Below are 26,453 nucleotides of genomic sequence, written 5' to 3'. Positions count from 1 at the left end.
AAGCGATCTGGGCACTCTGGCAGTGAAGATGTATCAGAAGATTGGGAATTGCCTACATGAAGCATAACAAATAATACTTTTATTAATAACAAGTCTACAGCCATAGTTATTTGCAGCAGCAAAGCTTTTCCTAGAAAAACCCTACTTACAGCAAAATTCATTGCTTTTAGATGCTGTTTCTTTCTCCCGAAGCTGCTGTTAAGGGCCAATCATTTGACTATAGCCAGCTACCTTGTGCTTTGTTTTGTCTCAGTGTTAACAATTGGAAATTGGCAAAGGCAATCAGCAAAGATGGAAGTAAGTGTAGTATTTAGCTGTATACTGGAGCAGTGACCAAGAGTGAGCTCACATACAGTTTAGGGGTAACCATTCCCATAGCACCAAAACCATGAAGATGCATGCTGGGTCTTTTCTGATAAATTCTGAGGTAAAATTATTTGTGAATATTTGTGTTTCTGGTGATTTTCGAGAGAGTGAAAGTACTTTTATTCAGAATGAAAATCATGGCAAACAGTTTGGGATAAAAATGTTTGAAATGTGCCTGGCTGAGATCCAGGGTCTGGCTCTGCTCACACATACACCAGCCTAAATCCAAAATAACTCTAGGAAAATTAACAGAGTGATGCTGCAGGAGATGAGAACAGAATTAGGTGTAGACTCGCCAGTTTTTCCAAAAAAACAGGTTCCAGCAGGAGCAGCAGCTGTATGAACTTCCCCACACGGCTCCTTCGCCCCTGGCCCAGAGGTCCACTGCTGCCGGTGAAGAGATAATTCATTGTCTCTGGCTCTTTTAAATACTTGGCCTCTGCTGAAACTGCCCCAAGGTGACAATTAGGTGCTTTTTATTTTTAATGTAGGAACTGAACCGAGAGCATCAGCTCACTTCACACAAGCCACCAAAGCAGCCCTCCGATGGTAACTACTCTGAGTCACTGCTGGTCAGGGCTGTGCTGGAACTAGTATCCTAGAGGTTAAAATCTTCAACTCATACGTTATTACAATCATGTGAGCCAACCAGTCCTTCCATACGGGAAACAGTTTGGGTAGCATTGTGAATACAACAAAAGGCCAAGTTTTGAAGCAGCACCTCAGGAGGTTAGTGTAGGGCAGGGGTTCTCAAACTTCAGTGCACCGCGACCTTCTGCCAACAAAAATTACTACAAGACCCCAGGAGTGGGGGGTAGGGTAGGACTGAAGCCTGAGCTTCAGCTCCAACACCCTGGAAGGGGAGGCGGGAAGCCAAAGTCAAAGCCCAAGGGCTTCAGCCCCAAGCAGGGGGCCTGTAACCTGAGCCCTGCTGCTCAGGGCTGAAGCCCTTGGGCTTGGGCTTTAGCCCTGGGTCCTAGCAAGTCTAAAAGTCAGCCCTGGTGACCCCATTAAAATGGGGTCCTGACCCATAGTTTGAGAACCACTGGTGTAGGGAATATGTGAATTCACTCTACATCTACTGCGAAAGGAAAGGAAGAGCTCCCCAGTCAGGCATTGGGACCACAGGTCTACGGCTATTTCCAAAGCTGTTTCTGAATCCAGACAAGGTAAAAACATACTGATCTTTCCAGTAAAATTTCCCTTGCCTTGGCTCCCTTGAAAAGACCCCTCTTCTGTGAAGCACTACAGTACCCCTGTCAGTTCAAGAGAATTGAGCAGGGTGCAAGCTCATGAACCCAAACAGGATACCTTGCATCAGGATCTCCATGGCCGTGCGCTGCTTTATTAGCTGCCTGTCTTCCTCTTCACTATCAGATCCCTCGTCCTCTTGGATCTCTATGTCTGAATCATCATTACCTGTTTAAAACAAAAACACCAACAGCACCGAATTAATGTAATCAGACACAACGCCACAGCAGTTCAACACAGTGGCTGGGTGCAAGGGCATGCTAATGCTCTCTGCTTCTGTTCAGTGATTCCTGGCTCAATGTCTACACTGCAATTAAAAACCTGCGGCTGGCCCGTGCCAGCTGACTCAGGCTTGCAGGGTTTGGGCTAAGGGGCAGTTTAACTGTGGTGTAGACATTCAGGATCAGGCTGGAGTCTGGGCTCTAGGACCCTTTGTGGTAGGAGGTTCCCAGAGCTCGGGCTGCAGCCTGAGCCCAAACATCTGCTCCACAATTAAACAGCCCTTTAGCCCGAGTCCCAGGAGCTGAGTCAGCTGGCATTGCCAGGTGTGGGTGTCTGTCTGCAGTGCAGACATACCAAAGGAAACCTACTCTGGCCAGGACTCTATGATGGCGCAATCATGAGTTTCTGGCAATCACCCAAAACAAAAGCAGGACACTGTATGGGTCAGGGTGTAGGGTGTATGGAGGGCTTCTGATTTTTTGCTTTAACTGATGAACATTCATAAAATACAAAAAAGAAATACAAAAAAGAAAAGAAACAGGTATTTATCCAATAAACAAACACCAGAAAGAGTTACTTGCATCTAAGTAGGGTTACCATGTTTCAGGTTCCCCCAAAAGATGATACTGCTGGCAGGGGCAGGGGGGAGCCGGAGGGGAGTACAGTTGAGGGGTGCTGGAGGGGTTTGTGTGTACTGGGAGATATTTGGGGGGTGTTGGAGGGGGAATTTGGCAGATGCTGGAGGTGTGTGTGTATACTGGGGTGTATTTGGGGGGTGCTGAATGGGGCATGACTATACTGGGAGGAGTACCTGGGGGGTGCTAGAGGAGGTACCTAGGGACTCACTCTTGAGGTGGGGGGGGGTAGTGTCGCTCCCTGTCATGATGGCAGGGCAGCTGGTGCAGACCTGGGATGCAGCAACAGCTGTCCGTCAGCATCTCCCTGTGGGGCTCTCCCCCTCCCCGGGGCTGGGAGCCAGGGCTTGGGTGGGCAGGATCCTGCAGCTGTGAGGGACCAATCAGATGTGGATGCAGGGAAGGGACCAACTGGGACTCTTTCTGAGCTGCAACGTCTGCTCCACAAAAACCCTGACGTTGCCTCTTATTTGAAAAATCCACCCAGACACAGGGCGGAGGATCAAAAAAGAGGCAACGTCCAGGAAAACCTAGACATATGGTAACTCTAATCTAAGGGTCTGTCTACATGGAGTAGTAATGCGGATTATGGGGATGTGATCTCTAAAGCACGCTACTGTGTGCACATTAATTGGTCCCTGCTGGTGCGCACTAAAGGTTTCCTTGCATTCATTAACATAGTACTACACTAAAAAAAACACACAGTACTATGTTAAAGCGAACTAGGAACCACTACAAAAAGTTTATTCATTACAGTATATACCAAAGCAATGAGTAATTACTCATTATGCTATACACAAAGAGAAAGCCCCCAATTCCCCCACCCCCCATTTTGGACATCTACATAAAACTCAAAAATTTCTAAAAATAACCCCCCCAAATGAAATGAATAATCCTCAAACATCAGAAGTTCTAGGTATATGGAACCAGAGCTCTCCCTGCTGCATTGCGGGGGAACAGCCAACCTCCTAGCTCCCCAAGAAGAAGGCACTATTACCAAGAACGGTTATCAAAGACATTGAGATGAACAGGAAGTACCATATAAAAGCCTTGAGACAAGATAATATTACTAAGGCAATATTCTAAATATACTCTCTGGGTATGAATCTTATCAGTGTACAGTCAGAGGGTACTATTTTAGCAGCTGATTATAGAATAAAAATCTTATAAAAGGTTTTGCAAAGCATGAACTTAAGTTTCCTACTACCTCCGTCTGACATGAGTGATAACAAAGACATTTAATAATGGATCAGAACAACACACTGTAATATCCTCAGGTTATTGAAAATAGTGCTGGGTGAACCCCAATATGTTTGGAGGAATAGGGCAGTTCCCCACAGTTCAGATACTTCTCTAAATACTTAGAGATTTCCATTTTCCACCACTCTATTTTTCCCAGCCCAATCAGTTCTTCCCTCAGTCCCCGATTCCCTCTCCCCAATCTGCCATGTGAACCCGAACAGGCTCTCTTGCATCCCAAATAGATCATCAGTATCCAACTCCTTCTGTCCAATCCCTGATAAGATCCCTGACCCCAGCCCCCAATAGGCTTGCTACCTTTCATGATATTCCACAAGGAAGTGAGTCACAGGTTGGTCAGCTGTTCTGATCACATCTTTCATGCTCCAGGGATTCCCTTAGGTCAGCTAGAGCTAAGCGGAAATTCAATTTCAAACAGGTGTTGAGCCACATTCTGGCTTACACCTGAGACTTTGTTTAACCTGCATAATAATTCAAATACCTGTTGGAAGCTGCATAATTAGAAACTCCACTTTGTTGTATCCCTGACACGGCTGACTCAGACACTTTTCACTCCCGCATAGCCTATTCTTATGGTGGCCCAGCAGGGGTTAAGAGGTGGGTGGGAGGTTAGAAAAAGGCTCCATTTCCTTTAAGTCCCTTCCCATGACATCAGCTCGTCTTCTTTCCTCTTTCTTTTGGCCAGTTCATATCATCCTCCTGTGCACCTGCAATGGACCCCACCCCTCTCTCACCTACCAAATGCCTCTCCTCACTCAGGACTGGCAGGCTGCTTGTTTGAAGCCTGACTTCTAGTTCCTGGGGAGGCTACTTGTTTCACTGTTCATTGTGATTTATGGGCCACATCCTTAGCTTGTGTAAACTGATGTAGCTCTGTTGACTTAAATGGAGCTATCCCATTTACACCAGCTGATGATCTGGCCCCATTTTAAAACTGTCATTTTGTCAACAAACATTACCTGCAGGCAGAAGAGAATACTTATGCTAACCTTCTCAGTCAACAGTACCGGCACAAAGCCCAGAGCAGTCAGAGTAAGGGTTTAGCCTGTGCAGTGTGCAATTTAGAAACAAAAACAAATTAATCATTTTGGAGAAGATAAGCAAACCTTTTCAGGGTAGATTTAATTACCAAAATGTCATTCTAGAAAATGGATACGTCCTCATTTAATTATGATTAGTGGGAAACTGACATTCCCTTACAACTTCTAATTACAGGTAAATGTATAAATGCTAGCCTGTTTTTATCATAATTGTATGATCATATTACCAAGTTACTGAGAAAATATAAAAGAAGAGAGGCACTTGAGACATTGTTTGGTGAGGTTATGGAATTGATTAACAATATTTAGAATTTATATTTGCTGTAACAGCCATGTGAGGTCATCATTTACTGCACTGTCTATTACTGAGTTTGAACCAAATACCATTTCCATTTACTCAATATTCATTAGAGTCAGATTTTATTCAGCCCTAGTTTATGCAAACACCTTAGTAAGGGCTCAGTAAAAACTAAGTAAGGGTCTCAGGATCTGGTGCTCTACATACAATACAGGGTACAAATACCTCATCTACAATGGTTCATGCAGCTGCTATTAAATGCCAGTTGTTTGCTTCTAGTTTGTTTTTTTAAGAGGCAACTCTTATCTTTCAATTTTTTAAAATGCTGTGTGTTAATTTGGTGCTCCTGAAGTCTAGTAGCACTGGCCAGAGTCAAGGACAGTGCAGATAGTCACTGTATACGTTCTGCCAAAGCACCTTCATTGTGACCTCCACTTAACACACCATATGCTTCAAATCCAGTGCTCTTCTCAGCAGACTGCCAACTGTACCAAACCGTGTGACAGTTTGGTGATACAGACTAATATAATCGTAAGCACAAGTGCTTTACTAGTAGCAACTCAAAGTGAGAACTCTAGCCAGCTGTACTTCTGGTGGAGTGAGACCTACAGTATTAACTCTTCAAGTGCCTTCTGGCGCACAACCAACAAAAAAGCAAAGTAATGACCTACTGATCCCCTGCCAGGTAGGACTCATTGCTATTGGAGTGCGGCTCCTTAATTTTACATTTCATTTTTTTTTACAAGCCTTTTAAACATTTTTTGTCGTAATGTATACAATGTATCCTTCCTCTAGGAAAAAACGATTTCTGGATGAAGAGTAAGCAAAAAAGGAAGGGAAAACATGATTCAAACCTTTCCCCATCTACTGTCTATTGCCGGAGTGGGCAAACTTTTTGGCCTGAGGGCCACATCTGGTTATAGAAATTGTATGGTGGGCCATGAATGCTCACAAAATTGGGGGCTGGGATGTGGGGAAAGGGGGAGGGCTCCAGCTGAGGAGGCGGGCTCTGGGGTGTGGCTGGGGATGAGGGATTTGGGGTGCAGGAGGGTGTTCCAGGGTGGGACTGAGGGGTTTGGAGGGTGAGAGGGGGATCAGGGCTGGGATGCAGGGGGGGTTGAGGGCTCTGGGGTGGGGCTAGGGATGCAGGGTTTGGGGTGCAGGAGGGTGCTCCGGACTGGGGTAGGGGGCTGGGGTGCAGGAGGGGTTGAGGGCTCTGGCTGGGGATGCAGGCTCTAAGTTGGGGCTGGGGATGAGGGGTTCAGGGTGCAGGAGGGTGTTCCGTGCTGGGACTGAGTGGTTTGGAGGGCAGGAGGAGGATCAGAGATGGGGCAGGGGATTGGGGTACAGGAGGGGCTTAAGGGTGCAGCTCCGGGTGGTGCTTACCTCAAGTAGCTCCTGGAAGTAACGGCATGTCCCCCCTCTGGCTCTTATGCGGAGGTGTGGTGCTGGCCAGGCAGCTCTGTGCGTTGCTCCATCTGCAGGCGCCGCCCCTGCAGCTCCCATTGGCCGTGGTTCCTGGCCAATGGGAGGTGTGGGGGCAGCGCTTGGGACGGGGGCAGCATGCAGAGCCCCCTGGCTGCTCCTACATGTAGGAGCTGGAGGGGAGACATGCCGCTGCTTCCATGAGCCGCGCAGAAAGCCCCGACCCTCCTACCTGGCTGGAGTGCTGGAGTGGGGCAAACCCCCAACCCCGCTCCCTGGCAGGAGCTCGAGGGCTGTATTAAAACTTCTGACAGGCCGGATGTGGCTTGAGGGCTGTAGTTTGCCCACCCCTGGTCTAATGCATTCAGAAACACTATTTGCAAACCATCCCCCTTTTCTGGACTACTGAACCCTTTCTGCCCTTTCAGTATCCCGCCTGTTCCTCCAGCAGTGGCTTGTGGCCTAACAGCCACTTTTGACCCATTTTCATCTGTAAAAATGAAATTGAGACTATCAAACAATTCCCACTGAGCTTTTCTGCTAGAAAGTGCGTTTGGTCCTTGAATCCCAGGGTGAATGCTGTTGTAGGAACAGCTAAGACAGTGACTGCAGAGATGGTAAGTGGCTGGATATCTCTAAACTGCTTCTGAAATGGCAAGTTCTTTGTGGGGAGAAGAGAGTCTAAATCTTAGTTTTTCTCCTCCAGCTCCTTCCTTTCTTCAGTCCCAACTGCTTTCTTTGGCCCCCCTCAATCCCTCCTCACACATACTGTCTCTCTTCGCCTTGTCCCCCATTGACTTTTCCTCCCCCACTCACTTAAATGGGTGTAGGGGGTCTTTAAAATGTTTTTCAGTGATGAAATCTCAGCTTTCTGCCATTCAGAGTCAGTTAATGTGGTTAATTAGAATGTGGTTTGGACCATATTCTAGAGAATTTTTCAAAGCACACTGGGCAATGAAAGTCAATGGGAGGTGAGCACCTTGCTTTCATTTGTGCCTTTCAAAATCTCACCCCTAATTTCCAATAGCAATTAAAGATGAAACCATCCATCAGGTGAACTATCAGTACATTAACCCACCGCATCGCTTACCCCATTGAGCAGCAACTTTTAAACAATTTTTGTCATGAATATATAGCAAGATAGTGAATTGTTTCTTTAAACTGTCTGACGGGCATTTGGATGTGTGCGTTATAACAACAAAAACAAGGTTCATGCTAAAACCAAAGGATCCCAGCAAGGGAGCTCTCTCCTTGTATATGAGCAACCGCTTGATGAACAGGAAAATGGGGATTACAGACATAAACTCAATAACACAGAATGGGGTCTATGTCTCCAAAGCTCTTGCCCACCACTCTGAAAGAAAGCCCAGCACGTTTTCCCTTTAATTAAAAAACTACTGCTATCATCTATGGCATATAGCTCATCCTACTCAAATTGAAATAAACTATCACTCACACCTCTGCTCTGTCTTGTACACAATCCTCTGAGTTATTAGCAACAAACTAGAACTTGTGCTAGACTGTGGTACAAAGGAATCAAAAACAGAGACATGTCTTATTATTGCAAATTAATTTTTAAAATACATAGTGACAGCGAGCTGTGTAAGCGTTCCTTAATGGGATTAAAGCAGCACACTCTTCTGCTGTCCCTGCAAGTCGTCACCTTTTTTATCTCCTGTTCCACAGACCCTGGTGCCTCCTTCTGTCACGTATACCCAAAGTGTGTGGGTGTCAGAGCAATATGCCCGATATCCAAAATGAGGACAAAATTCAATAACAGATTAAATTAATACCATTTTCGGGAAGAAATTGATTACAGGTCTTAAATCCAGGAGGAGTCACAAACTAGTGCAAGTTGCAATGTACTGGTTCGAAGGAGCATGGAATATCCATTAATGGGAAAGTTTAGATTTCATTTTTTGGTATTGGGGGAAAGCAATGAGTGCAATACACCATACTAGTTCAGATTCACAGACTGACATAAGGAGTATCGTACATGTTCTAATATAGCTGGCACATGGTTGAAATAAAGATAATCTGGTTTTTAACGATGGATGTTTAATGCAGGGATTTGGAGCAATCACATTTTTGAATTGCTCCCCTCCGGCTCTGCTCCAGCTCCGGGCAAAAACCTCCTGGTCCGTGCTCCAGCTCCGGGCTCCGCTCCAAAGCCCTGGTTTAATGAACATTCAGTAATTCAGGGGTGCTCAACCTAGGTCATCACTGGCAGCTTGCCAGGAGCTCAAGGGGGCAGTCAGCAGATCCCCTCATCTTGAATACATATGTGATCCACAGAGCCTAGACATAACATAAGACTGTTCAGACCAAGAGGGGCCATTTTATGTTGGCACTTGTTTTAACTATTAAAGAAATCAAAGGACATAAGAACATAAGAATGGCCATACTGGGTCAGACCAAAGGTCCATCTAGCCCAGTATCCTGTCTGCTGACAGTGGCCAATGCCAGGTGCCCCAGAGGGAGTGACCCTAACAGGTAATGATCAAGTGATCTCTCTCCTGCCATCCATCTCCACCCTCTGACAAACAGAGGCTAGAGACACCATTCCTTACCCATCCTGGCTAACAGCCATTAACGGACTTAACCTCCATGAATTTATCTAGCCCACAGCCAACCTTCTAATAACAGAAAGTGTTCCACACTTTGGCCCACATCATCAAAGGTGTTTAGGCTCCTAACTCCCATTGACTACATACCTGGGCCTTTGTTGTTACTTGCTACAATGCAATACTTGTAGGTTCACCCTGAGAGAGAATAGGATGGACTTTCTGGAGCTTCAGCTCTTTTCCTACACAGCTTTCAGTAAAACGGCACCAGTTTCCTAGTTTCAATTAAACCAGCTCAGCCAGAACACCCACATATTGGTTTGAGTTGAAATATTGTTTTCAGCAGATGCATTATTGATTCTCACACATACATATTGGCTTCAGAGAAAAGTCTGGTAGACAGGTTGATTTAATATCCACATGTAAATTATTTCTTTTCAGTTAATTCATAGTGCTTGGAAGAAAAACAGCATAATTTAAGACTGACAGTGATTTCATTACAGATTCATTAGCTAGTATAAATATTTTGCTAAAAGTATCCAATTGTAAACCAAAATGGTACTGGAGCGTGAACACTGAGACTCATTTAAATTAAAGGCACTGGGTTTAGTGATACATTTTAGGATCAAATATGTTATTTAGCATTAACATGTTTAATTCCATGATAAAATCAGAGCTTTGAGAACACATGGATTGGATCCATAACAATTATTGGATTCCCTAAGATGCTGTTTTCTGCACTTGGTAAAAACACACTATGGGAAAATCAAACTGGCAGTTTATAAGTACTTGATCTAAAAAATAAAATCTAATTCAATTCAGTGAAACTTTAAATCAAACAAGAAAGACAAGACCATATTTTTCTTTAAAAAAATGTATGTTGGGATTTTTAAAGGGACTCAAGAGAGTCAGCAACCCAACTTCCATCTGTGATGCCCCAATCCTGCAAGACTCACACATGTGTACTCTCATTAAACTCAATGGAGCCACTCATGTGTCAACTTACATACCTAAGTATTTACACGACTGATACCTAGGAGCATTGTAATACTTGGATATATACAGTAGAACCTCAATAAGTCACATATCTTATAAGTCACACAGAACATTTCAATCTCTCTTCCCACTTCCCTGAAAGATTTCATCACCAGTATTGAGGGCTGATATTCCAGAGGGGATGAGCACTTGCAGCTTCTATTGACTTTAATGGGAATTAAGGTATGCAGCCACTGAAAAAATTCAGGCCATAAGATGTCATTATTTTTACAAACTATATCACAAAACACAGACTGGTATATTGTGAAGTATGACCATAAAGTATCCATCTGTCTAGCTCCTCGAGGTAATTCTATACTGCCTATTACTGTACTTTCTAAGTACCAAGTTTAAACTAGGAAAAAGCACAAATTTTTAACAGTGAGGATAATTAACCATTGAAAGAACTTCCTAAGGGAAGTGGGGGATTCTCATCACACAAAGTCTTTCTAGAGCATTCTCAAAGATCTGCTCAAGCTCAAGGAGAACTTGTGGATTTGATGCAGGAATTATTGGGTAAAATTCTCTGGCCTGCATTATGCAGGAGGTCAGACTAGATGGTCATATATAAGAGTCCCTTCTGGTTTTAATATCTATGCAGCTATAAAAGTACCACTAAATTATTCCAATTAATATGCCGTTGTTATAATAAATGAACAAAATATATGATAATTATTTTTTTTTCATTCGTTTGTACTGTTTGTTCACAAACTGCCTGGTCTTGTGATGGGTTGAGTATCTGCTGTAAGGTGTTGGGTGCCCTTAACCCTAGGTGCTGACTTTTATTTTTCCCTGGGGGTGCTCTACCCCCGCTCCATCCCGAGGCCCTGCCCCCACTTCACCCCTTCCCAAGGCCTCACTCTTGTTCCACCTCTTCCCATCCCACTCTGCCCCCTTCCCTGAGGCCCTGCCCTCATACCAAACCCTTCCCTGGGGCTCCCGCCCACCCACCGCTTGCAGCTCTCCACCTTCCCCCAAGTGCCTTCCCCAGCTGCTGAACAGCTGATAAGCAGCCCCGCCGAACAGCTGATCTGCAGAGCTGCCGAACAGCTGATTGGCAGTGCCACCAAACAGCTGCGGCTGGTGGGTGCTGAGCATCCACTATTTTTTCCTGTGGGTGCAAGAGCCCCAGAGCACCCACGAAGTCGGCATCGATGCCCTTAACATTCTCTGTGTGAGGGTGCTCAGCAACTCGCTCATTTCAAAGTTAAATAATTTGCAATGTGTTTCCAAGTCCTTAGTGGGAATCCATGAGTGAATAATTAGAACATCTCAAACATGACATTTGTTATGTGATTGTGTTTCTGGGTAATCAGTTCATACAATTATAGCACTGTAAGGCTGGAAGGGACCTTGAGAAGTTAACAAGTCAGCCCCCTGCACTGAGGCAGGACCAAGTAAACCTAGACTATCCCTAACAGGTGTTTGTCCAGCTTGTTTTTAAAAGCTTACAAAGATGGGGACTCCACAACCTCCCTTGGAAGCCTATGCCAGAGCTTAACAGTCCTTATAGTCAGAAAGTGTTTCTTAATATTTAACTTAAGTCCCCCTTGCTGCATATTAAAACCAGTACTTCTTGTCCTACCTTCAGTGGACATGGAGAACTGATCACTATCCTCTTTATAACAGCCCCTAGCATATCTGAAAAGTGTTATCAGGTCCATCCTCAGTCTTTTTTCCCTCAAGACTAAATATGCTAAGTTTTTTCAATCTTTCCTCATAAGTCAGGTTTTCTCAAACTTTTATCACTTTTGTTGCTTGTCTCTGGACTCTTTCCAAGTTGTCCACGCCCTTCTTAAATTGTCGTGCCCAGAATTGGATGCAGTACACCAGCTGGGGCCTCACCAGTGCCGAATATATTGAGACAATTATCTCCTATGTCTCACATACAACACTACTGTTAAAACATCCCAGAATCATATTAGCATTTTTTGCAGTTGCATCACATTGAAAACTGATATTCAGTTGTGGTCCACTATAACCCCCACATCTTTTTCAGCAATACTACCACCTAGACAGTTATTCCCTATTTTGTAGTTGTGCAGTTGATTTTTGCTTCCTATGTGTAGAACTTTGCACTTGTCTTTAATGAATTTCATTTTGTTGATTTCAGACCAGTCAAGGTCCTTTTGAATTCTAATCCTGGCCTCCAAAGTGCTTGCAACCTGTCTTAGTTTGGTGTCATCTGCAGATTTTATAAGCATCCTCTCCACTCTGTTATCCAAATCATTAATGAAAATATTGAATAATACCATACACAGGACTGATTGCACAGGATCTCACTAGATACATTCTCCCAATTTGACAGCAAGCCATTGATAACTATTCTTTGAGTACGGTCTTTCAACCAGTTGTGCTCCCACCTTATAGTAAATTCATCTAGACCTCATTTCCCTAGTTTGCTTATGAGAATGTCATGCAGAACTGTGTAAAAAGCCTTTCTAAAATCAAGGTATATCACATATACTGCTTCCCCCCATCCACTACATCAGTAATCCTATCAAAGAAGGAAATTAAGTTGGTTTGGCATGATTTGTTCATGCTGACTATTCCTTATATCCTCCAAGTGCTTACAAATAAATTGTTTAATAACACTGGTCTACAATTTTTGAGAAGTCGTCTGCTTCAGAGATAAAATGTGCTATTTATTATGTATTTTGATATGCTGAATTCAAATATGATAATTAAAACAACTGATTGGCTACTGTTTCTAAGATATTTAAGTTTTTACATTTTATGTCTATGTATATTGTGTAGATAGTAGAGTTTTAATCATAAATTGTAAACCTAGGTCTTTTCATGTGTTTATGGTTGCTTTACATGATAATATTTCACCTGTCCTGTTTATGTAACACTTTAAAAATCAGCAAAAGGGTTATATAAATAAAATTGATTATGAAACAAAAGGCAAAAAACTATTATGTACATAGTTTAGTCCTATTCAGTGTCTACTCGGCGCTTCTTGGCTTGTCTCTTGTATTCATTAAATGGAGCATCTCTTGTCACTGTCCAGCAATAGTCTGCAAGCATTGATGGGCTCCATTTGCCCTGATAGCGTTTCTCCATTGCTATAATGTCCTGGTGAAATCGCTTGCCGTGCTCATCGCTCACTGCTCTGCAGTTCGGTGGAAAAAAATCTAGATGAGAGTGCAAAAAATGTATCTTTAGTGACATGTTGCAACCAAGACTTTTGTATGCCTTGAGGAGGTTTTCCACCAACAACTTGTAGTTATCTGCCTTGTTGTTTCCAAGAAAATGTATTGCCACTAACTGGAAGGCTTTCCATGCCATCTTTTCCTTGCCACGCAGTGCATGGTCAAATGCATCATCTCGAAGAAGTTCACGAATCTGAGGACCAACAAAGACACCTTCCTTTATCTTAGTTTCACTTAACCTTGGAAATTTTCCACGGAGGTACTTGAAAACTGCTTGTGCTTTGTCAATGGCCTTGACAAAGTTCTTCATCAGACCCAGCTTGATGTGTAAGGGTGGTAACAAAATCTTCCTTGATTCAACAAGTGGTGGATGCTGAACACTTTTCCTCCCAGGCTCCAATGACTGTCGGAGTGGCCAATCTTTCTTGATGTAGTGGAAATCTCTTGCACGGCTATCCCATTCGCAGAGAAAACAGCAGTACTTTGTGTATCCAGTCTGCAGACCAAGCAAGAGAGCAACAACCTTCCAATTGCCACAAAGCTGCCACTGATGTTGGCCATAGTTTATACACCTCAAAAGTTGTTTCATGTCATAGGTTTCCTTCATATGGACTGCATGACCAACTGGAATTGATGGCAAAACATTGCCATTATGAAGTAAAACAGCTTTAAGACTCGTCTTTGATGAATCAATGAACAGCTCCACTCATCTGGATTGTGAATGATGTTGAGGCTGCCATCACACCATCGATGTTGTTGCAGGCTACAAGATCACCTTCCATGAAGAAGAATGGGACAAGATCCTTTTGACGGTCACGGAACATGGAAACCCTAACATCACCGGCCAGGAGATTCCACTGCTGTAGTCTGGAGCCCAACAGCTCTGCCTTACTCTTGGGTAGTTCCAAATCCCTGACAAGGTCATTCACTTCACTTTGTGTTATGAGGTGTGGTTCAGAGGAGGAGGATGGGAGAAAATGTGGGTCCTGTGACATTGATGGTTCAGGACCAGAAGTTTCATCCTCTTCCTCGTCTGACTCAAGTGAGAATGATTCTGGTGCATCAGGAACCGGCAGTCCTTCTCGGTAGGGTACTGGGCGTATAGCTGATGGAATGTTTGGATAGTGCACAGTCCACTTTTTCTTCGACACACCTTTCCCAACTGGAGGCACCATGCAGAAGTAACAATTGCTGGTATGATCTGTTGGCTCTCTCCAAATCATTGGCACTGCAAAAGGCATAGATTTCCTTTTCCTATGCAACCACTGGCGAAGATTTGTTGCACAAGTGTTGCAGCATATGTGTGGGGCCCACCTCTTGTCCTGATCTCCAATTTTGCAGCCAAAATAAAGGCGATAGGCTTTCTTAACCATAGTGGTTATACTGCGCTTTTGTGCTGCAAAAGTCACTTCACCACAAACATAGCAGAAGTTATCTGCACTGTTCACACAAGTACGAGGCATCTCTGCTCACTTTGGCTAAACAGAAATGTGTCCCTTTGCAAAATCAAACACTGACAAATAAGAGAGCACGACGCTGTATGATTTCTAGAGCTGATATAGGGCAATTTGTTCAGCAGAGTGATGTAAGCTTCATTATGGTTGCATCATCCATGACTTCTAGGAATAACATGATGCAATTCATATCATGTATGATGCAATACCAGCTTCAGATTGCATCATTCATTGTTTTGCCTAAAAAGCAAGTACTGTCCAAACTTATTTATTCATAGATTTATTCATAGATCCAGTCAAAGATGTATTTTAGTCATTTCTGGTTTAAATTGAGATCCCTTCCCTTTATAACTCACTTATCCTCTGCCATTCCCAAGTCAAGGGTCATATATACTGACCCAATAGCATATCTTGAAAACTAGAGCCAATCTACAATTTTAAGCATAATTTTCGTTCTCGGTGACCCAGAATTAGTAAAGTTTGACAACATTTATTTCAGAAGCATTTTGGCTATAGAGCAGTGTAATTTGTTCCAGTATCTTTCCACTAGTAAGTTAGGCTGGCTGGTCTATAATTCCCTGGGTCTTACTTGTTCCCCCTTTTAAAGACAGGTACTACGTTTGCCCTTCTTCTGGGGCCTTACCTGTCCTCCAGGAGTTCTCAAATATAATTATTAATGGCTTCGAGATTGCTTCAGCTAGTTCCTTAAGTACCCTAAGATAAAGTTCATCAGGCCCGCCTGACTTGAATACATCTAACTTATTTAAATATTCTTAAACCTGTTTTTTCCCCCTATTTTGGCTTGCATTCCTTCCCCCTGATTGTCAGTATTAATTGGGTTGAATATCTGGTCATCATTAACTTTTTTAGTGAAGACTGATGCAAAATAATCATTAAGCATCTCAGCTTTCTTGATGTCATCAGTTATTAGTGCTCCTTCCCTGCTAAGTAGAGGACCTACACTTTCCTTTGTCTTTCTCCTCATGTATTAAAGAACCTCTTCTTATTGCCTTTTATGTCCTTTGTCAATTATGTCTCATTTTGGGCCTTAACCTTTCTGATTTTGTCCCTACGTACTTGTGCTATTCTTTTGTACTCCTCCTTACCAATTTGACCATGTTTCCACTTTTTGTAGGATTCCTTTCTGATTTTCAGGTAATTAAAGAGCTCCTGGTGGAGCCATATTGCCTCCTCCTACCTTTCCTTTGCATCAGAATAGTTTGCAGTTGTGCTTTACTATTGTTCCCTTGAGGAACTGCCGGCTCTCCTGATCTTGTTTTTCCCTTAGATCTTCTTCCCATGGGACTTTACATCCCAGCTCTCTGGATTTGTTAAAGGCAGCTTTTTTGAAGTCTATTGTCCTTATTTTGCTGCTCTCACACCTTTCTTTCCTTAAAATCTTGAAATCTATCATTTCATGATCACTTTCACCAAAATTGCCTTTCACCTTCAGATTTGCTAGCAATTTTTCCCTCTTGGTCAGAATCAAGTCTAAAATGGCTACCCCCCTGGTTACTTCCTCCACTGTCTGAAACAAAAAGTTGTCCCTGATACATTCCAAGAACTTATTGGAGATTTTGTGTTTTGCTGTATTACTTTTCCAACAAATGTCTGGGTAGTTAAAGTCCCCCATTACTACCGGGTCTTGTGTTTTTGGAAGTTTCCGTTATTCATTTTAGAAATGCCTCTTCCTGATTTAGTGTTCTAGAATAGACCTCCACCATGACATCACCCCTATTTTTTAACCCTTTTATCTTTACCAAGGTACTCTCACGTGGTCTGCCTCCCACCTCTTTCTGGACCTCAGAACAAATCTATATATTTTATGTATAATGCAACCCCTCCTCTCTTTTTTCCCTGCCTGTCCTTTCTGAACAAACTATACTCTTTTTTTACCAAAATTCCAGTCATAAGACTTACCCCACCAAGTCTCTGTGATGCCAATTAAACCATAATTTAGATTATGTACTAATACTTCCAGTTCTTCCTGTTTATTCCCCATACTCCTTGCACTTCTGTACAGACATCTAAAGTGTTCATCAGATTCCCACGCTGATTTCCTTCTTGTTGCTCCGTCAACCCTTTTGTAATTTTCCATGTCCCCCAACATCTAACCCTCTGTTAAGGTCACCGTTTTTATACTTACATTGTACTTTAAGATATTGTTCACATTTTTGAAGTATTAACATGGAAAGGATCAGTTGAATTTTACATTGATCCAATTTCCCACTCGCATCTGCTTCTGATCGTGCAGTCTTTTTAACAGAATTTATTTCTGAATCTGGATGAAAACAAGCATCCTAGAAGATTTTGTTCATATTTTGTGTAATGGATAGGCACCTAGTAAGTTGGGCTGTTCTGGAATGCTGCAATCCACTATACAGAACACAAGTACAAAGGCAATTCTGACAACTTAAACTGGACCGTGGTGATTAGTGTGTCACTACTGACTGATAGAGCTCAGCACTCATCCTGTCCACGTAAGCTCTGTGCTTTTGTGTGCATTAATGGACGTGATTCTCTCATTGTCTGAATCCCTCGACCATCTCTGCCGATATTTTGATGAGACAGGACTGAGAATCAGCAGTTCATTTTTCTGCAGGAGATGTAGCAGGAGTTCCAGTTAGCTTATATTTTAGCTAACTCTAGAGAAATCAAATCCTCAGTATTTATATTTTGTGATGAGCCCCCTTGGAGGTCTGTTAGACTGAGCATTTCTTCAGGATCCTCTGCTGAGAATAGAGAGAACGAACTAACTTCTCCTGAAATTCCTGTGAATTTCACAAAGTTCTTCTATATAACTCAGTACCAGCCTGATCTCTGAGTAGAACATTATTTAACACATCAACTCAAATTTGTCACAAAGTTGTGACCTGCACCTCCGTAAAAATATCATAGTGAAAAATCAGGGCTGTACTAAGTTATACCAAACAGTGTTATAAAGTCACTTAATAAATACTTGAACTTCAGAAACAGATTGGGGTTTTATTACTATTTGCAAGATGGAAATATTGGAAACCAGGTACTACAAAGATGATTGTTGTTATAAGAAGAGTGATGATGCTTAAATTGATTGGTAACCTTTGTACAATCTTTATTTCCACACAAAGATACCCACTGAGAGACCATTATATAACAGGACTATTTCTGGCAAAGCGTATTTGTTTTGTAGCACAGCAGAGGTTGAAGAGAGAAGGCAACTGCCAATTTATTGAAATTCAGAGCTTGGATTAGTTGAGAATAACAGAATAAAAGACTGTGAAAAATGGCCGATGTTGGTATGGTGGGTCCCACACTTTTCTTGGTGGGGGGCTAAGATACCACCCCTTGCCCATGCTCTTGGGGCACTGAGGGCCCCGCTAGTGGCTCAGGAAGGTGTTAGAGGAGGGAAGCGGGAGAGGGGTCTGGGTTTGCTCCTCACTCTGAGCCCCAGCCCCTCTCAACCCCTGCGGGTTTCTTACCCTTTTCTCCTTGGGTAGGGTTACCCTCGGTCCTTGACACTGGGGGAGGGAGTTTCCCTGCCCTGCTGGGGCAGGGTCTCCCTTCCTTCGGTTCTCTGGTCTTTCAAATCTCAGTAATATATTTCCAAACTCCAGTCCTCTCTCCTTCCTCACACACCCTGACTGCCTGAAGCAATGGGTTTTATTAGGTTCCTGTCAGAGCCTTAATTGACTACAGGTGCTCCAATTAATTTGTAGCAACCCTCCCTAGCCTTAATTAGCCTAGGGCTTATATATCTCCCCTCTCCCACTGCTCCCTGGCCCTCCTGTATCACAAGACATTTAAAATACTGTGTTAGGTGCTACACTGATGGGCACTATAAAAATCATTGATAGAACTGAGGACAGATACTTGTTACATATACACGAAGAACTGAGGACACTGTCTAGTTTTGCCATTAGAACCACTCAGTCTGTAAAATGAATGAATGTCCATGTCATGTAGGAACACAAGATCTGTTATACCGTAGCAACATGATCAGCCTTATGCCAAGATTATTTTCCCAGGCTGATTTTTTGACAGGCAAGCAAAATATCCTTATTTTTAACATTGTCATGTATTAGAGTTGGCAAACAGACTTGGTCCTTGGGCTAGTAAATTTTCATGACAGTTTTGCAAGGATATGCACCTGCACAATTGTTCAGTGTTGTACTGAATCCTCCCCAATCCCTACAGTGATGATCAGGGACCTCATAATAGTCTTCAGCTATGCTAAGGGCTGTTATAAAGAGGATGGTGATCAATTGTTCTCCATGTCCACTGAAGTTAGGATGAGAAGTAATGTGTTTAATATGCAGCAAGGGAGACTTGTCTTAGATATTAGGAAACACTTTCTAACGACAAGTGTAGTTAAACTCAGGAATAGGTTTCCAAAGTTGTGGAGTCCCCATTTTTGGAAGCTTTTAAAAACAAGCTGGACAAGCACCTGTCAGGGATGGGTTAGGAGGTTTTCTTGGTCCTGCCACAGCGCAGGAGGCTGGACTTGTTGATTTCTTGAGGTCCCTTCTAGCCTTACATTTCTAGGATTTTATGATTCTATGTCAACCAAACATTTAGTAATTTATAGGGGTAGATTGGTTACAGAAACTATCTGCACTAGATTTGATTGAACACTGCATTGGATATACATTCCACTTCAACAATCCTGATTTTCACCTAACTTTATTACACCAAAGCTTAAATATAAAATGTCTACAAATATAAAATATGATAAAACAGGAATCCACAGCATGTGTATATGCTGTTGGTTCAGCAATCCAGTGGCCCCACTGATTGTTGGGCAGGCTTCCTGCTTCTCTCGTTCTTAAATTTTTTTTTTCTTAGTTTTTGTGTCTTTTCCTAGTTGATCTTCAAATTCTTGTTTGGCCTGCCTGATTATACTTTTACACTTGACTTGTCAGAGTTTATTCTCCTTTCTATTTTCCCCAGTAGGATTTTACTTCCAATTTTTAAAGGATGTCTTTTTGTCTGTAACCACTTATTACTCTGTTGTTCAGCTATGGTGGCATTTTTTTGGCATTTTTAAAAAAAATTGGGGTATACATTTAGTTTAAGCCTCTATTATGGTATTTTTTAAAAGTTTCCATGCAACTTGCAGGCATTTCACTCTTGTGACTGTTCTTTTTAATTTCCCTTTAACTAGTTTCTTCATTTTGTGTAGTTCCCCTTTTTGAAGTTAAACGCTGCTGTGATCGGTTTCGTTGGTATTTCCCCCCTACAAGGATGTTAAATTTAATTACGTTATGGTTGCTATTACCAAGCAGTTCAACTATATTAATCTCTTGGACTAGATCCTTTGCACCACTTAGGACTACATCAAGTACTGCCTCTCCCCTTGTGGGTTCCAAGACTAGCTGCTACAAGAAGCAGTCATTAATGGTGTCTATAAATTTTTTCTCTGCATCCTGTCCCTATGACACTCCCTGGTAATATACCTCAGAATGATATTAGCCTTCTTTGCAATTGCATCACTTTTTTGAATAATATTCAATTTGTGATTCAGTATAACTCTCAGATCCTTTTCAGCAGTACTACCACCTTGCCAGTTAGTACCCATTTTATAGTTTTGCTTTCCTTCCTAAGTGAAGTCCTTTGTACTTGTCTTTATCAAATTTCATCTTAATATATTCTCAGAAGAATCATCAAAAAGATGATACATTATTCTAATATATATTGTACATCCTGTACTCCCAGGGCTAAAGGGGGCATAGAAAACTTTTATAAGTTTAAATGTACTGATATATGGTGGTGGGAACAGTAGAGAGAATGAATGAATGAATTCTCAAAAAGAACAGGAGTACTTGTGGCACCTTAGAGACTAACAAATTTATTTGAGCATAAGCTTTCGTGGGCTACAACCCACTTCTTCGGATGCATACTGTAGCCCACGAAAGCTTATGTTCAAATAAATTTGTTAGTCTCTAAGGTGCCACAAGTACTCCTGTTCTTTTTGAGAATTCATTCATTCATTCTCTCTACTGTTCCCACCACCATATATCAGTACATTTAAACTTATAAAAGTTTTCTATGCCCCCTTTAGGCTGAGGGAGCTTGCTGGCAGCAGCTGCTGTCTCAACTTGCTGATCTACTTAAAAAACAGTGTACTTAGAGTGGGGTCAGTGTACTTTAAGGGGCAATGCGCGTCTCTCTCTCTCTCTCTCACACACACACACACGGTGTGTGTCTCTGTTCCTCTCTCCTCCCTCCATTCCTGCTGCCTTGTAGAGTGCGAGGCTACATTAACAACATGTTAACTCTTCAGGACTCAGCCGAGTGCTAGTTCATCATTTAGCAGTAAGGCATTCCCTGGGAAATAGCCCACCCTCTTCTACCCTTTGACCACCACTTCAACCAAGCTTCACAATCATCATTGCTATGTACAGTATTAAATTGTTTAAAACTTTACTGTGTGTGTGTGTGTGTATATATATATATATATATGTATGCATATAGTCTTTTGTCTGGTGAAAAAAAATTCCCTGGAACCTAACCTCCCCTATTTACATTAATTCTTATGGGGAAATTGGATTCTCTTAACATCGTTTCGCTTAAAGTAGCATTTTTCAGGAACATAACTACAACATTAAGCGAGGTATTTACTAGGTGACTGCACTCACCCTCAGCGCTGCAGGTAGGATTTACAGGGTGCAGTCACACACAGGTTAGGTTAGTGATTCTGGTAGTCTTTTTTAAGCTAATGGGATTTTACATTTTCTGCTCTTCAGCCTACCCAGTAGGCATCTGATAAAATTCCCCTCAGCTTTGATGGAATCTTTCTGAATGAAGCAGCTGGCAATTTACAGTTTATTTTTCTATCCCATGCAGTTAAGAAATATAGCTTACTTCCACTCTTGAGCAGGCGTTTTTCTTCCTCCTTCAGCCTGTTCTGCATCAGGCGTAGTGTGTTTTCTGCTTCCTGCAAGGAGTGAATACATCAGAATCAGAACAGCTGCCACATTCCCAGGTCAGGTAGCTAATCAGATGCTCCAATTAAGGGCACTTAGGAGAAGATTGAGACTAGAGAATTTCAGGATGAGAAGTGTTTCAGAAAGAAATGGTCTTCATATAAATTGGGGCATTCATCGCCTCTTTGACCACAGGGGAAGGATTTAAGGAATAAATAGAGGCAAAGCAGTGCACAGGGAGTCAGCCATACAACTCCCAATGAGAGTCATGTGACTAAGCCCTCATTCACCACATTGAAAATGAGACCAACTGTCTCAATCCCATGCACAATTACAGCCATTACTATGTGAAAGTTGCTTCCCGTGGAAAGGAAAAAAAGGTCTAAGGTAACTATGGTTCAATGACCAAGTATGGGGATTGAGAGCAAAGGCAAAGAACAGGTGGCTAGAACAGCGGCTGATGTACTAATAAACAGTGATGAGTTTCTGGAAAGCAGGATTTCCCATAAAAAACAGTGACTCTCAATTCATTAAAAGGCCTGAGTCTAATGAGCAAGAACAATATAGAAGCAATTATAAAGTGGCCTTTAGGCACTGCAAAATCCTAGTCTGGCAGGGGTAAATGGCTAGTTAGAAATGCTTCTATTAAACTGTAAAGGAAGAGATGTGCTAAGTATTATTTGGGATTTAGGAGAGTGGTGAATGGTGGAATAGAGGAAAGCTAGCAGGAGCACTGGTGTATTCGAGGGTAGCAACAGTTAGGCCAGAGAAGTGGTACATTCCTCCCAGCTCAGCATTCTGAGGAAGAAAACATGCCTGCCCTTGTAATAAGGACCAAGATGATGAGGGCAGATGTGCAGAATGAGTACCACAGACAGACAACTGCTTCACAGAGCAGTTAACACTCCCCTTAGCCTGAGTTCATCACAAAACAACTGCTGGCAGCAGAGTGTAAAAGGTGCAGTTGAGTTAATGAAGTTCTCCATCCTTTTAGGATTAAAATATAGCCAAGCCACTAAAATGCATGCCGGTGGGGTTGGATTCTTAGAAAGGATGTTCCATTGGTGCAACAGGGGGTCAAAGAATAAGAGCTTATTTTTGTAAGGATAGATTAGCTGATGAGAAAATTGTTGCATGCTTCAGAGCAGGACAGCAAGATGGACAATGCAGAACTGGAGATAAGAGGGTTACAAATTAGTGTAAATTTAGATCAGGTGGTTCAGAGTGCGGCAGAGAGAGTGGAGCTAAACTAGACTGGATAAACCTGTCAAGGTGTCTAAGTGTTCCCTAAAAGCATGGTGGTGGGGGTAGTGGATCAACATTGGCCCCTTTTATTTAAAAAAATGTATGGAAAGTAGAGCTATCAAGCGATTAAAAAAAATTAATCATGATTAATTGCACTGTTAAACAATAACAGAATACCATTTATTTAAATATTTTGGATGTTTTCTACATTTTCAAATATATTGATTTCAATTACAACACAGAATACTAAGTGTACAGTGCTCACTTTATATTTATTTTTGATTATAAATTGCACTGTAAAAAACAAAAGAAATAGTATATTTCAAGTCATCTAATATAAGTACTGTAGTGCAATCTCTTTATCGTGAAAGTTGAACTTACATATGTAGGATTATGTACATAAAATAACTGCATTCAAAAGTAAAACAATGTAAAACTTTAGAGCCTACAAGTCCACTCGGTCCTACTTCAGCCAATTGCTCAAACAAGTTTGGTTACATTTGCAGGAGATAATGCTGCCCACTTCTTGTTTATGATGTCACCTGAAAGTGAGAACAGGCTTTTGCATGGCACTGTTGTAACCAGCGTCGCAAGATATTTACATGCCAGATGCGCTAAAGATTCATATGCAGGGGTGGCCCTAGACTAGCTGCCTGAAACTGGTGCCCTAGGCGAAACATGCAATCAGTGTCCCCACCCCCAAGCCCTAAGGGCAGATCTAGGCTGAGGTTTTTGGTAAACTGGGAAACATTTTGCCCCTTTTTTCCTTTTAATGTTTTAAAAAAAAATTTTTTTAACAGGCTTAATTATTCGGTTTGTCTGTCCGTCTGTCCAACCAATGTTTCTGAGATCAGATAAAATAGAGACACGAAATTTTCAGAACAGATTTGTACATGACAGCTAGATGATATTTCAATCCGATTTCAAATAAAAATGCATTAAAAATGTTAATTATAATTTTTATTATTACAAATCCAAAATCATCCATTACGCTATCCTGCTTTAACTGCTATTACCACCACATCCAATATAGAAAGAAATAAGAAAACTCTTCAATAAACTCTTTAATAACCTGTATTTACAAAACACTCTGAATAAAAAACACTCTGTGCTCTTAAAACATGACTTTTCTTGCTTTGTTTTGAAAATTCAGTCGCTAGTTCTTTTAGATCCAGTTTTCCAGCTATTTCATGCTCTATTGTGGCAAGTCCAACAAGTCTCTCTTGCACCATTGTTGAATGCAGATATGTTTTTATCAATTTTAACTTTGAGAAGCTACGTTCCCCACTAGCTATGGAAACTGGCAAAGCTAAAAGAATGCGTAGAGCTATATAAATGTTTGGAAAACTGTCTGTGAGTTTATTTTCACAAACAAACTTCAGTACTTCTTCAGGCGTGCAATGTTTCTTAAGTCGTCTTGAAAAAGCCTGAAGCTCACTACACAAATCTGTAGCATCAACGTCTTCTGAATTTTCATGAGTCAATGATGACTCCAGTTTTATACAAAATTCTCCTATCTGTTTTGCTGTTTTCTTTTGCAAGCTGTGGATCTCATATAGAAAGCCAAATACTGACTCTAGCTGCTGCATCTGTTGAAATCTTTCGTCAATCGAGTGAATAGCAGTATCAAGGACTGCAAAGTAGAAATTCACTTTGAACGTTTCTTTTGGGTTCTGAATGGGTGTGTCTCATCCTTCATACAAAAACTGCTGTTTCTTTTGCCGAATGCGAACTGGCTCTGGTTCAAATTCTGTCGGAAAATCTATTTCTTCAGCAAGCTCGAGAGAATCTACCAGTGTTCTTTCGAACCCTTCATCACTTCTGAATTCCTCCAGAATATTTTTAGTTTGCTGCAGTTTTTGAATAGCAGAATGTACGTTCAAGTTCTTTTCCTGAAGCTGCTTACTAGTGAGGTTAATCTCGAAAAGGATATTATTCCACAAAATGAGTGAAGTCACAAATTTGAACTTGGAAAGGCCATTTGCATGAGCTTCTGCATCTGAACGTGCCGTATTGCCAGATGATCCAGTAAAGGTAGTATCATCAGAAATTTCAATTAGGCCATCATAAATGTTTCCAAGTTCATAGCAAAGAGGCTTCAAAGCATCAGTGCGACTCTCTCATCTTGTCTAAGTGGTTTCACGGTTAGAGAATTCACATGGCGAGTCAGAATCTCCCAACGGCATGTTGAATATTGTTATGTACTGTGCTCCTCACTGCAAGCATTATAGCGTTAAGGATGGCTGACACACCCACAACATGGTTGGCGATTTAAACCACATTGCAGCCATCCCAGCACGTTTTTTCACTGCTTAAAGGTTCAATTATTAGTAACATACACTCACTCATCTATTAAAACAGTTAGTTACAGGGTTTACACGGAAACAAAATGATCTTTTTCAACGTTATAACCTGACACCAGTTGTTTGAAAAGTAATCCCCTTCTTCATGGTTACCTCCTTGGAGTGTGACATCATCACTTTCGTAGTCTATTAAGCGTCAATGTTGTAACTTCTCTTTTATGGACCTTATTTATTACACGTGAACCAGTTATAACAAAGAAAAGTTCAAACAAAGAAAATTATACAGCCTGATAATAACGCTAAGGTTTAATAATGCTTAAAGATACTCACATTTTGGATTTATAATGCTGAAAGACGTTATTCTTTATTCTTTGGCACCAAGAAACACAATTTTCCACAGTATTCGCTCGATTCTTACATCTACCTGCGATGTGTGTTAAAATGACTGTTTGACATGTATCAACTCATGATATCTCCACTCTTCATGAATTTCTGGCTATGTGACCTTGATGTATATTCGAGTTAGGTGTCACTAGCATTGCAGCTCTTGCCACTGGCGGATGTGTTTCATTGTGGCTGAGTTATTGCTTATCAAAATTGCGGAGTGGGTTATCTTGACCCTACGTCGCAAATTGAATTTCTTTTCGCTAAAATATTATTTATTTTTGCAGTAAATAAAAGATTTGACATATTAATAAATTCTCAGAAATGTAGAGAAATGCATTATAATTCATATTCCCTCCGTATGTGCACGGGAATTGAAATAATGACATCTTAGTTATTTTATTTGTATTTTTTTTCATCTTTTTCATTTTTTTAATTAAATTTGATTTTTTTCCTCAAATTTGGCGCCCCATTTAACTTGGCACCCTAGGCAACCGCCTAGTTCGCCTATATGGACGTGCCGTCCTGTTCATATGTTCCTTCATTGTTCAACCACCATTCCAGAGAACATGCGTCCATGCTGATGACAGGTTCTGCTCGATAACAATCCAAAGCAGAACAGACCGATGCATGTTCATTTTCATCATCTGAGTCGGATGCCACCAGCAGAAGGTTGATTTTTTTTTTGTGGTTCGGATTCTGTAGTTTCCGCATAGACATGTTGCTCTTTTAAGACTTCTGAAAGCATGCTCCACACCCTTGTCCCTCTCAGATTTTGGAAGGCACTTCAGATTCTTAAACCTTGGGTAGAGTGCGGTAGCTATTTTTAGAAATCTCACATTGGTACCTTCTTTGCGTTTTGTCAAATCTGCAGTGACAGTGTTCATAAATCAAACAACATGTGCTGGGTC

General features: G+C 41.7%; 1 protein-coding gene across 9 annotated transcripts in view; it reads right to left on the bottom strand.

Moving 5' to 3' along the window:
* The window catches only part of CLUAP1 (clusterin associated protein 1), a 202,050-nt gene that overhangs the window by 24,426 nt on the left and 151,171 nt on the right, over positions 1-26,453 (bottom strand). For all 9 annotated transcript variants that reach the window (XM_065559819.1, XM_042854122.2, XM_065559822.1 and 6 more), the window contains 2 exons: positions 21,549-21,621; positions 1,678-1,785 (listed from right to left, as the gene is read on the bottom strand). In XM_065559819.1, coding sequence (XP_065415891.1) covers positions 1,678-1,785; positions 21,549-21,621 — 181 coding nt within the window. The remainder of the gene's footprint in view (positions 1-1,677; positions 1,786-21,548; positions 21,622-26,453) is intronic.

Source organism: Chrysemys picta, chromosome 10 (genome assembly GCF_011386835.1).
Source record: "Chrysemys picta bellii isolate R12L10 chromosome 10, ASM1138683v2, whole genome shotgun sequence".
Taxonomy (NCBI): domain Eukaryota; kingdom Metazoa; phylum Chordata; order Testudines; family Emydidae; genus Chrysemys; species Chrysemys picta.
The sequence above is the reverse complement of the archived record's forward strand: the minus strand, read 5'-3'. Positions and strand labels throughout refer to the sequence as shown.